This window comes from Chaetura pelagica, unplaced genomic scaffold (genome assembly GCF_000747805.2).
Source record: "Chaetura pelagica isolate M959 unplaced genomic scaffold, ChaPel_1.0 scaffold363, whole genome shotgun sequence".
Taxonomy (NCBI): Eukaryota; Metazoa; Chordata; class Aves; order Apodiformes; family Apodidae; genus Chaetura; species Chaetura pelagica.
Window position 1 is genome coordinate 2,207,113 of NW_009952720.1, and position 13,859 is coordinate 2,220,971.

General features: G+C 46.9%; 1 protein-coding gene across 1 annotated transcript in view; it reads right to left on the reverse strand.

Annotated features, from left to right (window-relative positions):
- The window catches only part of RGL1 (ral guanine nucleotide dissociation stimulator-like 1), a 103,725-nt gene that overhangs the window by 1,237 nt on the left and 88,629 nt on the right, over positions 1-13,859 (reverse strand). Inside the window, exons 11-19 of the mRNA XM_009994682.1 lie at positions 13,147-13,231; positions 10,636-10,725; positions 8,773-8,859; positions 7,640-7,672; positions 6,050-6,171; positions 5,094-5,183; positions 3,054-3,240; positions 1,519-1,764; positions 238-352 (exon numbers count right to left, since the gene is read on the reverse strand). Of these exons, the coding sequence (XP_009992984.1) occupies positions 238-352; positions 1,519-1,764; positions 3,054-3,240; positions 5,094-5,183; positions 6,050-6,171; positions 7,640-7,672; positions 8,773-8,859; positions 10,636-10,725; positions 13,147-13,231 (1,055 nt within the window). The remainder of the gene's footprint in view (positions 1-237; positions 353-1,518; positions 1,765-3,053; positions 3,241-5,093; positions 5,184-6,049; positions 6,172-7,639; positions 7,673-8,772; positions 8,860-10,635; positions 10,726-13,146; positions 13,232-13,859) is intronic.

Below are 13,859 nucleotides of genomic sequence, written 5' to 3' on the forward strand. Positions count from 1 at the left end.
CTGCTGGGCACACAGGAGGGTCTGTCCACACCTGGAGACCCCCCCAGCAAGCTCTGCCACACAGTGCAGGTGCTGCCAAGCCATGAGGAATCATCCCTGCACACTCGTTACCAGGGTTTATTCTCACTGGCAGCTGTGACAGCCCATCCGTGGCATCCCTAACCCTTCTTCACCCTCTTTAATGCCTTCCAAACCCAGCAGAACTTTTCAAGCAGCAGCAGAGTTTCATTTCCCTACCTTTTTTCTCCGAGATGACTTGTACAAGCTCGTAATTGTCCGCGGTGTTAACGTCCAGGTTGTGCTTCAGCATCGCTCTCTGGATGACAGCAGGAGTCTTGTCCTGGCTGGTTAGCTGTCAAGAGAGAGCTGCAATGAGAGCTTCTGCAGAGCACTGGTTCTCAGAAAAAGATTTCAGGGAACTGAAAAAACCTGTGATGGATCAGTTAACAGAGCAATTTGTTCTGCTGGGTCTAAACTGTGGGATTTGTGACGTTGGGTGGTGGTGGTTTTTTAGTTGGAGATGACACACACTGCACAGTAAATCACAGTGCCTGCTTTCCTCAGCAAACCCTCTGAGAGATGAGGTGGTGCTCTCCCTGGCCATAGTTCACATAAACAGCTGCCCCATCTGTTGTTTGTAGACACCAATTAATCTGCAGGCTCCTCCTAAATCCTTTCTTGGACATCCTGCAAAGATTTTTGGCCTTGTCACTGAGTTTACTGTTTGCTGGGGAAGTGCTGGAGCAGCTGGAGCAGACACAGGGCTCCCTCCAGAGCCTGCTGCACTCAAAAGGAAGATTTGTCTCACCAGCAGCTGAATTGTCAGGCACTCAGGGAACACCCTTTGCAATTTGGGGAGGTCAGACCATTGAAATTGTAAGGTGCAGCTAAATGTGCTGAGAACTACCCTGCTGTGTTTGTTCCCCCAAGCCTGGGGGGACCTGGAGTGTTTGCTCAGCAGCTGAGCCCTATCAGGTGCCTGCAGGGATGGTGGGCAGGGCAGTCACAGGGACCAGGGTGCAGCAGAGGTCCTGCACTTCCTCAGCACTGCCCAAACCCTCCTGTGGAACCAGCACCAGGGCAAGGACTTTGACCATGGAGAGAAGCTGCATAATTAAAAGGGCCTGTTCGGCTTCCTCAGGTACAGCACCTTGGTTTCCTGAAACTAGGACCTGGGAAAAGCTTCTCCAGGCAAAACCTGATGTCAGAACAGCAGAAGGGCAGAGCAGCAAAGCCTGTGCTTGATCAGAGTGCTTCCCTTGGAGCTTTTTGCCAAAATAAGAGCTTTCATTTCAAGACCAAAACCTTCCACAAAGATGCTGTTGTCAAACCTCTGGTTCACACCACACCCCACGTATTTTGAATGGCAGCATTTGTGATTTTCCCTGTCGAGCCAGGTGGGATGAGTTGGCTCAGTGAATAGATGTTTTCAAAACTAAAAGCACCACCTGTTTAAGCCCCCACAGATGCAAAACATCCCCAAGGATAACAGCACGTTGCTGTTCTCCCCCAACTCACCACAATGCTCTTGTACATGTTGCCATTGTCCTCCTCGATGCTGGTCCGGATGATGCAGGAGTCTTTGTTTTGCTGGTTGTAAACAGGAGGCAGCTCTTTTGAGGTATTGGGCATCCCAGAGACAGAGCACTTCTCCTCGGAGGTCACCAAGGGAGGGGATGTGATTAAAGATGACACCCCTGAGGAAGACGTGCCCGTGGAAGGGGTGGTGGAGGAGGTGGAGGAGGTGGGGGAGGAGGAGAAGAGCTACAGAACAAAGAAAGAAAAACCCTGTCACAAACTGCACATTTTGTCATTCTGGAAGAAGAACTTGAGGTAGCAGAAGACACAACCAAAACTTCCACCATCTGCTCTCTTCCCAGCAGGCTGGCAGTGGTGTTCCTTGCCTCCAGCAAAAGTGAACTTCACTTGATGAATGTCACCCTTTTAATCAAAACTGCTTTTGCAGTTGGTGTCCCTGCGTGCTGCCTGCTCAGGCCTCTGGAGAGAAGCAGCAGATCCAGGAGGTGGCAGCAGATCCAAAGCACAGAACCAGATTGTGGGCAACCACCAGGGACTGGGAGGGACTGGCAAGGAGCAGAGGGCACCACGGACACTGCTGCTCCAGGTCGGAGCCTTTACCCGGGTGAAGATGCACACACACCTCCCTGCCTGCCATTTCTCCATGAATATGCTTTCCTTAATGGAAGCTGCTCCCCTCCTTCCCCTGCTGCTCAGAGATCTGGCTTTCTCTTTGCCTTGCTCAAAAACTGCTGAGTGCATCTTCCCTCTCCAGAACACTTCTCAAAACCACCATGACAACTGTTCCAGCTAAACAGTTTAATCAACTTATGGGAGCCAGTGTTGGGGACCTCATGCTTCATTTGGTTTAAGAACATTTAGTTTGATTTAAAATATCCATAAGCTAAACACCAGTTATCACCCCTTCAGCAAAACATCCCTAAAAATGGCTTCAACAATAGAGTTAACCCAGCTCAGTCCAAAAGGGAAGAGTCTGTGGATCCCTATTGACCTGCCCATCAGATCCCTTCTGCTTGTCTCCAGCTAACCCCCCATCTGCTGTTACATTGGGTTTGGTTTGTGGGGGCTTACAAATCCTTTTGTCTGTGTCACAGCTCATGTGCTGCCATGAGCTGTGAGTGAGGGTGATGCTCAGGCTCCTCACCCCATTTCCCACAGGTACTAATGCCACTAGCCTGCCCCATCCCTCTCAAAAAGCACTCTGAGGGACTGAGAAAAAATACCCTCATGCTTCTCCAGGTCCTCACCCAAAAACAAACACTCCCAGGCAGCACTAGAAAACCTGGTTTCAGGACAGGAGAACTTCAGTCTGTCTCATATCTCAGCAACACAGAAGGGATTGTGCAAAACTCCTGAGTGGATTACTTCCATTTTTACACATCTGTTTCTAGAGTCTCTCCATTCCAGTAAAAGCCATGTGCTCTAGTCAGGACCAGCAGGCTTGGGCAGACATCTAGGGCCTGCCTGTAGTGTCAACAGGCTCCCACAGGCTGTTCATGCTGTTAGGACCATACCTTTTTCTGAACCTCATCAGGAGTGTCTATGGGGCTGGGGCAGGCGTCTTCAGGTTCCGAGGGGTTAAGCTCACACGAAGAAACACTGGCTGAGTCTGTGCTTTCACCAGAGCTCCCACCCCGAGCAGATTTGCGTGGCTCTTTGATGGGTGTGCTATGGGCCAGCATCTCGGAGCCCAGAAACATTCTAGGGTAGAAAAGAAAGCACAACAGCCAGTAAGTGAAAACAGCACAGAGCTGGGCTGAGCAAAGCTTCAAAAACCTTACGCATCGCTTTGTCCTCCTGTTTGGAGTGGCCTATTGTTGTAATTTCCTCTCTGTTGTTTATATGTTTTTTGTCAAGAGAGTTTGTTCCACACTAGCACAATACCTTCCTGGCCAGCTGCAAGGCTGAAACTGGGGCTAGTGCCCAAATACCACAAACCAACCTCCTCTTTGGTCTGTTCAATTTTTAGACCCATGGGCCAGGAAAAGATCGATCGTAAGCGTTGACAAAGCCAGGGGCAGGTGACACTGCTGTCACTGTCACCCTGCTCCTTGTCACACCAGACAGCCCAAGAGCTACTTAAGTGAAGCAGTGCTGTACACCAGGTCTTCAGAAGGCAAATTCATCCCTGCTGCAAATTCTTTCCCTCAACAGAGGTGCCACAGATACCAGTTTTCTGAAAGCAGCTGATCTCCACGGTGAGGTCACAAGAAAGTGGAAATTACAGGCTCTCTCTTGCCAAGACTCATTTCTAAATGCAGGTCAAGTAAATTTAAAGGAGTGTCAAAGGAAACAAACTTGTATAATACATAAAGCAGAGGAGCAAGGTGAATCAGATGCTCTGTTAGTGTGCAGCTGATGGTTTAGAACAATTTAGAGGTGTCACGCACTGGTGCCGGGATGAAACTTTCCTACAGTGCTCATTTGCAACATACATTCAGGGTGCAGATGAAACAGTTCTTTAGACAAAGACTGCACAGTGCAAACAAACTCAGTGCAGCAAATTACACTCCTACAGCCCTGAAATGCAGTCAGAAACAAGAAGCTCAAGCCTGTGCTCTGCAGGGACGGTCCTTGCACACGCGCCAGGGGAGACACAAACGAGAGGCCACCCAGAGTTCAGGCACCATCACCTGCAAAGCCCACATTCTCCACCACCAACTCAGCTGGACTCATTGAACCACTTTCCAAACAGCTGCTCAGATACTTTTTTTTTTGCATGGCAGAACTCAAAAGATCTTTTCTACCCTCACACCCTAAACCTGAAGTGATGCTCCTGTGAACGGGCTCCTGGCTGTTCTGAGGAAACCAGGTGCAAGAACCAAGCAGGAAAGGAGAGTTCAGAGCTGACAGTGCTGTTAAATTCATCATTTCCCCCCTCATCTTGATCATGTCACTGCTATGCAGGAGTCCCTCCTCTTGCATCAGGTTCAAATCTCTCACCTTTAAGATACTCTTACTTGGCTCCTTGATCTCTGCAGCTTTCCCTGAATTCCTGCCAGTGCATTGTTTCCTGTGGGTGCTCAGCTGCATCTCCCCTGTTCTCTACCCACCTCCTGTTTGAATCTTCACAGTACTAGACTAAGTTGAACCATGTCCCCATGGTTTTTCTCCTCTATCTTGAAGGGCAGTTAGGCAGATTGTTTCTATTATCAAATGCCTTTTTGCTACCCAAGTTTTCATATTAAGAAGATTTTTTCACACGTGTAGCAAATCAGACAAATAAGAAGGCAGATTTTATCCTCATTTACTCTTTGCTGCTGCACTCAGGGAAGGTATTAGACAATACATACTGAATTTATAATCCAGCACTAAAATTGTTCCTTTTCCTGACACCTTAGGAAGGCTTCTTTGTTTCTAATCTCTTTCACCATTAATAATCCTCATGACTACATGTAACAATAGAAAGGGCCAAGTTCTCCTTAAAGTAATGCTGTGGTCTTATCCCTAGGCAGGTTTTTTCAGCTGGTGAAACAAGTACTGCTGGTTGGTTGATATTAACACAGGTTGGTTGATATTAACACACCAAATGCCCCTTGCCCCCTGGTACTCACAGGCTGAACCTCTTCACCACACTCTTCCGAGACTTGGGCGACGTGGTGCTGGTGTCAGCAGCTGCTTCCACCTCACTTGAAAGGCTGAAGCTGCAGAGCAGAGGCCACGGGGTTAATTTTTACAGACAACCCTATTATTTCTATAACTCAAAGTAGCAATACTCAAGAAATGTGAGAAACCTTCAGGAATTCCCACTTGACAGAAGGCTGGAACCCTGCAAAGAGGAACACGGCTCTGGCCACGTTTTACCAGGGGGAAGGGGATATTTTACTTCTTTAGAATAGTTTTAAGAACTCCTGCTTTTTTTGGCTGATATTCAGAATTTCTTAAAAAAAACAAAACAACAAAAAAACCTCAAGAAAATACTTAGCATGTGAATTTTGGGTATTTTCTTTGCTGTGATTCAGTACAACTCAGAATGCAGTGGTGCTTACACTCTTTAGTGCAGCAGAGTGGTATTGAAATACCTAGTGGAGATATTAAAATGCTGTAAGGAAACTGTCCTGGGTTGGTCTGGCAGCAGGTGCAGTAGCACAAAACTCAGCAGGGCTGCAAAACCCACCCCAAACAGCCAGGAAACATTTCTCTGGTGCACACTCAGCAACCTCTGCATTGCCTTGGCTACATCCACCAACCAGCCCAATGCTCAGTGACTGTCTTGATGTCCCTTAGGATCAACCTGGGAGTGTGTGTGTCTGGATGTCCAGACAACCCAGAGACAACAGATCCATCATATTTCAAAGTCAGAGGCCTGATTTCCAGTCTCACAGCTCAGCCCTGCTAAGCATTCAGCAGGTTTTGTGCAGCTGTTCTGCAGAGGGCAGCTGTGTTTCCACTCTCCTGGAGCAGCAGGAGATGTTGGCTCCTGTGAGAGGACAGCTAAAGGCTGACAGAACCTGCCTGCAGGTGGGCTGAGGTAGGAAAGCCTGCATCTCCAGCAGAACTCAGAACCTACCTCTCCTCCTCTGTTATATCCTGCTGTTTCCTGAACCACTGGATGAATTTCTCATCTGGCATCATGCAATAGTTGTTACATGAAGATTGCAAGAGCATAATTTGGGCAATGACTTCAAATTCCTAAGAAAAAAAAAGAATGAAATAGGAATTCTAAATAGAAAACCTGAGACTCCTTCACATACTAAACACATGCAACAACAGATCCAGGACAAACTTAGTTGGACCTGAAGTTCAGTTTCATTTAAGCAACTATTTCAAGAACCAGTTTTTCAAGTAATTATTACTTTTTTTCTTTCCCCAGTATCCATCACGTGTGTTGAGATGTGAACATGTTATCAGACACAGACAAATTAGAAGCCAAGCACAAGGAATCACACTTCACCACAGAGCTTTACCCAAGTGCCAACCAAAGTGTAAAGTCAATGCAAACCCACCAAACGGGAGCACTGCTGGTTATTCCTCTAGGAACAAGGTAGCACAGGGTCACAAGATCTTCAGATGACCCTCCCTGCTTACCCCTGTGCTGGTCAGACCATCTCCAAGAGAGGAATCATGCTCTGTACTTTCGGGGGCTTTCAGGCAGGGTAATAATTAGAGGGTTGTCAAGCAAGGGTAATAATGAGGGGTGCCTGCAATGAAAGCAGAGCCTGATCCTGGCTTTGCAGGTTGTTCACTCACACTTGCCCCAGAGGAACAGAAAATGTGACCCTTGGTACATGTGACTGGAATGCACTGCTCTTCCATAATGCCACTTGCACACATGCTTTGCCAAAATCATTGTTACACCCCCCTTGTGTTACAGAATGAGGATGTGGAGATGTGTGCTCAGCACAGTGCAGAGGGCACCTCTGCTGGGGCTGGACTGATGGCCACGAGGAACCTTGTCTGTCTCACTGTGGGGAGTCTGAGCAGTGCAGTTATACATACAGGGCAAGTGCAAGAAGGTGTTTCTAGAGCTGGGAGCAATTAAGGGAAGGAAATGGCTCCATCACAGCCAAATCCAAGTCTGGTTTCAGATCCCAGAAGGGAAATTTGGCAAGAGTTTATTCAGCCAGCTCTAACCCCAGCACCTTTACCCCTATACAGCCTTACTTATCCCTGACCAACCAGGATCAGGCTGAAAGGGAAGACTGAGAGCATTTATTTTTCAACCTCATGCACCTAGTCCACCATCTACAGCCTTTTACCTACAAACAGTTCCCTGCAGCAGAAGGAAGATGTTTGCAAAGTGCATCTTCTGGAAAGCAAAGGTTCCACACCACCAGGGGGTCTGATTCACTGACAACACACAGGACACACACATGGAAGGTGGTCCCATGACCACCCAACAGAGGGAATGTAAATCCCAGGGAAGTGCCCTGCAGCTCCTCTGCCCCTGATGCACACACCTAAAAATCAGGTTTTCTTCCTTCACCACCCCTTCCCAGCCTGGCAGAGCCTCACTGTTCCCAGGGGTCTATTTGTTCCTCACAAACTTCCTTTAAAATGAGTGGCTGTTGTAGATGCCTGAGCAAGGACAAGTGGCCATGCCAAGAGAAGGCTCTAAAAGAGCCTCACTTAACTAAACATCACAGAACATCCAACTCACCTTTCGCCTCTTCTCAAAGTTGATGAGGCCACCCTGTTGGGAGGGAAGAGAAGGAAGGGATCAGAGTAGAAGCACGTGCTCAGTTGAATTTAATCACAGACAGAATGAAGTAGCAAAGGTTAATGTAAAACACAGACCTGCCCTGAGCAAGGGCCTTCTAAACATGCCTGATCTGGTAAAAACCACAGCACTCGTGTATCTTGAGTCTCCAAAGGATCATCTGTCTGAGAGGCAGCCTGCCCAAGAGCAGCCCAATGCCAGAATGCTCATAAAAACTGTGCTGAGATCAGGTCTGAAGAACACCAGGGGATTGAGCAGGCAAGAAACAAACCTGGCTTTGGCCTGTGCTGAGTTGAGGAGTGTTCCCAGGGAGGCTCAGGACAAGGAACTTGGGCAGAGGAGAAGCTGCCAACAAGAAAGTGGCTCTAGAGCAACCTCACCCAAGCCTGCTTTGGTGCAGTTTTGCCAACCAGCCCACAAGCAAAGAGGCCACCAACCATCACCAGCCCAGGGAGAAGTGCATTTGCCCATCTTATCGTGGGTATCAACACCAGCACAAGGAAGGCTGAGCACCTGCAGTGCCTGCTTTCCTGGGGGCAATTTTCAAAGGTGTTTGTTTCAAAGGTTTTCAAACTCCTTTTGTCCCCATCCCTCAGTCTCTCTTAAATAACCAGATTTTCTTATAATCCTTTTCCCCTTCCTATGCTGGATTGGTTTCCTCTCCTTGTTTAACTCAGAGAAATGATGAAAAAATACCCCAGGCTTTAACTTTAGGGCTCAGGTGCCTCTTGAGTCAATACTGAAGCCCTTCAGTTATCAGTCTCAAGAGCTGAAACTGTGAATTTTACCAATTATTCACAGAAATCTTTATATCTAAAATGTTTCCAGGAAAATAAACTGGAATCATGGAATGCCTATTTTCTTCACATTTTCTAACCTAAGAAAACAAGACAAAATACAAATGCTGGGCTTGTCCCTTGAGGTAACTGTACTCAAATTCACACAGGATCCTTGTTGCTAATAAAACTACATGTTCCCTCCTTCTCTTTGAAGAACTACACAGAAACCCAGTAGAAGATCCAGGAAATGACACACTCACTGCTGGGAAGGCTCAAAGAATTGCCCCAAATTACCTCCACAAAGTCCTGAAGGGCTGTGTCAAGCATGACAAGGTCAGTCAGGAAGGTGCCAAGATAAGGCACCGTGCCTTGCATGACACCCTGCAAATGATCAGAGCAAATGATCAGAGAAATGCTGATACTTAGAGCACTAGGAGACACCTGTATAAGAAAATAAAAGTGGTCTATTTAAGAGAAGAACATTTAGGAGCAATGCTTTCTTACATTATATCATCTTCAGCATCTAATCTAGAATTTAAATCAAATCCTTACGAGAGCGAGATGCTTTCAAGTGATTTAATATGATTTCTATACATCAATAGAGAGTTAATTTTTATTCATATTCATACTGCCACTATACCCTGATTTCCAGCAGGAACCCCTGCTTGTGGAAGCAGCAGGGACAGGGACCCTTGGCTACAAGGGAAGGAGCTGGGGAAGGTCCTGGCCAGCCTGTGGAAGTAGGTTCTGGTTCTGCTTCTTTCCAGTGGATTTTTACTTAATGACATTGTTACACCCTGTGACAGTCAAGTCAAAGCAAGTCACAGTTTTTTCCTCCAAGCAGTGACCATCTTCCCTGGCCATTCACTGCATTTTAATAGTCATTATTAGAATTTTAAACTTTCTAGGCTGCCAGCAGTGGGGGAGCTCGAGCTGTTCCTGCACTTGAAATGCCCAAAAGGATCCAGTTTTTTTCTCCCAAACTAGAAGACAAACAAAAAAAATCATATTCAGCACTTTTGCCTCCCTATCCCAGATTTCTCTCTGCTTGTCCTTTTAAATCTTTGCCAACTTTGAGACAAAAGCCATTTGCACCAGCAGACTGGAAACTGGACACATTTGACAAAGCAACCTCTGTACAAGTCTGTGCAGTTTTCAAGCTGGTGTGTCAGAAGTTTCATGAGCTTGTTTCAAAGAAAACAAGATTTCTGCTCTGGTCAGAGCTCATTTTCTTTCAGTATTTACATATTGTACAACACAAAAACCAGTGTGGCTTTCCCTGTATTTCTTGCTAGCAGATAAAAAGTGTAGTTAATGGAATTGTTTCCCAGAGGATTGAAACAAGAGAGTTGAAAATGATGAACACGTTTCCATTCATCAATCACTTGTTATGCTTTTATATGACAGGTTCAATACATTTCTGGAAGACTTGAAACCCAGGCCAAAGCCTTGGCTTAGCATCCATCCCAAACAGCTGTTTGTGAAGCAAATGCAAGTGGGGATGGGAGCAATGAGCCCAGAGACCCAGTTATCCCCTTGCTGGGGACAAGGAAGATGGTGCCAGGGACCATAACATGGTCCCTGTGTTCACCCACCAAATCCTGACATCTTTGGGCATTCTCAGCACCACTGAATGTGCTGGCCATGCTGGTGCTTTGCCTGTCCCTTTCCTCCAGCATGTCAGCACCCAGGGGGGTGTTCCTGGAGCAAGAGGACAGCTGGGCTGTGCTCAGGACCAGAACATTGCAGCTTGGCAGTTATGGCCACACAGCTCGGAGCACAAATCCCACTTTGGGTTTGCTTAGAAATGCATGTGTGGGATCATCTACACACATAGATATGCACAGTATATACACACACACAGTGTTACCTGCAGATCACAATCCAGAGCATAAGGGAAATACAGTTTGGGGCACAGATTCACAGAGACAACCACTCTGCATTCAGTCTAAATGTTTTGGTTCACTTGCTTTGCATCAGCTCACCCATAGCATTGATTGGACTCTTTTGCTTGACAGAGGGCACAGTCAAGACCATCACCTACTGCACCCTCCCTTTGTTAAATACCTTTCTAGATTCTGCTTCTTATAAAACTCACCAATTAGGGTTAATGACATCACCAGTTCAAAAAGGGTGAGAGAAGGACCACAAACATACCATATCTTTTTGCAGCTGCAATCGCCTCTGTGTCCTTTTCTGATTCTCTTTCACACTGCTGTCCAGGTTGGCAAATTTGGATGTTGCTTCCTGGGAGTCAAAAAATAATTAAAAGGCAATTAATGGAGGAGCTAAGTGGTAAGCTGGTAATTTCTGCAAAACAATTGCAGATGTATTTAACCAGGCAAGCCAGGCCAGCAAAATATTTGCTGTGCAGGTACCTGCACGTGTACATCCATGTGCTGGGTTTCTGGGACTCAAACACTGGTTGGGAATTTTGACCAAAACCCCACAAGATGACCACGAGGGAAATTTTCTGCAGAATAGCTCTGCTTTAGGAAAAGCTAAATGCTGTTGAAAACCTCTGGGTTTAAATTGGAGCAGCTTAGATTATACTTCAGGTGTCCAGATGGGTCTGTGAGCTCTATCCTGACACTCTTGACCTCAGGATTTTTGTTTTATTTCCTAATCAGGACTGCTACAAGTAAACATTTCTGCCTTATGTAATGCTTTGTTGTTCTTCTTACTCCACAACGTAGAGATCCAGCAACTACACTCTGTGCCTTCATCCAAAAGCAGGCAGGAAATGGAAGTCAATAGGTTTCCATCTCCACAATTCAAGCTTTCCCGTGAACAGATGAGCTATTTCACAATAGATCTGTAGCCTTCATTTCCCAGGATCCATATGGAATGCTGGGGGTTACTGTTATTTTTTCCAGTGGCCAGATGGATGGGGCATGAATCACTATCAATGTCTTTTTAAAAGGCTCAAAACAGCAGCCTGCACTTGTGAAGATCCTCTCCTTACAGCCCTGACTTCTCTCAGCCACAGCTCACAGACAGATCACTGAACCTCTGTATTTCCTTCCCTGGCTGAAAAACAGGAGCAAATGAAAAAGGAGTGTTGTCTTGCTGCCTTCAAGATACTGAAAGGCAAACTCAGTGTTCCTAAGAGCAGCTGGTGAGCAGGCACAGAAGCTACAAGTGCAGGTCGCAGCAGAGCCCTTGTCTGGGGGGAGAAGAGAACACAGTTGCTCCCCCTGCACCAGCCAACCTGGCTTATCTGGCATTTTGGCTGCTCCACACTTGAAGCTGCAGGATGGCCAGGCAAGGCTGGACACAGCTTCCCTAGAGACACTATTTGTAGTGAAGGAAAACAAAGGCTTCAAGGCTTCCGTGGACATGAATCCTCCAATCGTTACCAAACAGCCCAAGACAAGAAGTAGGAGGGAGGTCCTGGCTTTTCTCTGCCATTTTTCTCCCCTCACTACTTTCAAAATGTTTTGCAAACCTATTTACAGCAGCTGGAGAGAGATTTGTTGGGAGTCAGAAGGTCTGGGCTCGAATTGAGTTGTTTTGTCTTTTCAATATTGAGTTAAATAAGCTGCTCTGAACACCCATTTTCCCCTCTGTGCTTATTATGTCTCACCTGCTTTAAAATTCAGCTACAGATGCCAATAAATGGATGAGAAACAAAACAGACTGACAGGTTTGAATGGGCTGACCCATCATCCCTGAGCAAAACCCAGTGTTTCAGGTACCAGGGCAAGGGGGGAAAGGTACAAATGCCAGATAGAAACACCAGAAGAAGAAAACTGGTTAGCCAGTTTGTAGAAACTCTTCATGTAAACAGAAAAAAATCCCACAAACTTTCTTAATTTCTACAGAATAGAACCTTTCCCTGCTATTCTTCCTCAGTCCTTTCAAGTTCCTGAGCTTGTTGGGGTTTGCCCAGGAGAGCACCCAAGTCAAGCTCTTTCAGACACAGCCTGCTTTGTTGTCCATCTGGCCACACACAGAGCAGGAAACCCACTCCTTCAAAATTCCCAGCCCTGTTTTCTAGTTCCAAAAAAGGTACAAGATAGTTGGATAAACATCTTGGTTTCATTCCTCAGCCAGAGACAAGTGGCATTGTTCCAGTGAAGTCAAAGGCACTGCAGTGGGGCAGCCCAGTTTGGTACCTTGTTTGGAGCTGCTCTGCACTCACCAGTGCAAACCTGAGCCTTGCCAGGGCTGCTCAGAGGGTGCCCAAGCTGGTGGGTCATCTCCAGCTCACAGGCAAAGTGCCAGTTGGTGCCCCAGCTCAGTCAAATGCCACCATGCAGGACTCCTGACTCTGGCTGTGGCTGCAGTGCTACCACAGGCATGAGATGGAGCACCCAGGATTCTGGAGCTGGCAGCACCCTGCCCCAGGGAGTGGGACCAGTCACCTCACTCCAGCAGGGTGACACTCAATTTGAGGGGTCCCAAGGGGGGCTGACCTGTCCTGTGAGCAGGTCCACATGGGATCCATGCTGCTACAACCTGCTATATGTGGGCATCCAAGCTGGAGAGGCCAATGCTAGTGTAGGTTCTTGCAGGAACAGCAAAATCCCCTCTCATCCCGGTTTTTAGAGCTCTCTTCCCTGAAGCCCCACACCCAGCAGTTCAGGGAGAGATGAGCTTGGGCAGCTGGTTAGAAAAAGGGCTTTGGATGAGATCACAAGCCTTGCAACTCAAGCTAATTCTCACCTTCATGAGCAGCTCCCTGGTAGTCAAGTAATTGTCATGGTCTGAGAAGATATCAGACAGCTCTTCAAAGATCAGCACTACATCCCTGTGCAGGAGGAGATTAAATCATTGAGGTTACCAGGAAGCACTTGAATCAGATCAGATTACTATTTGTTCTCATGAATCATTAACAGTTGGGCATAGGAAAGATAAGACCCCCAAAATTTACCCAGTGAGATGCTGCACGTCGACTAGAAACCTTCCTGGGATCTTCTTCTGGTGCTCCCAGTATCATCAGGCCTTACCTGACAGCATCAGACATGCCCTGGGTGTGCAGACCCTCTGCAGGGTTTTTAGTCAGTCACACTGCAGGGTATCAGAGTATTGTAAGAAAGAGGGGAAAATGGATACAAAGGAAGAGAGAAAGGGCTGCAAAACATAGCTCAAGTGCTTCATTTTTGCCCTATTCCATGCAGAAGTATTCCATACTTCTCCCTGGAGAAGAAGTACTTAAGTGTACAAGTCCCTTTCTGTCACCCAGCATTATAAACACAAGATGGCAACGTTCTGATCAGGCACAGGAACACAGGGAAGAGGAAGGAAAGACCCACCTCTCTCTAGAGGAAGTTCAGGTGTGCATTGTGTGGCAGAGGGACATTTTTCTTTGTGGATCAAGGGCAAAAGAATGACATCTACTCTTCCCAAGCTGAATGAGCAATGCAGCATCTTCCCTA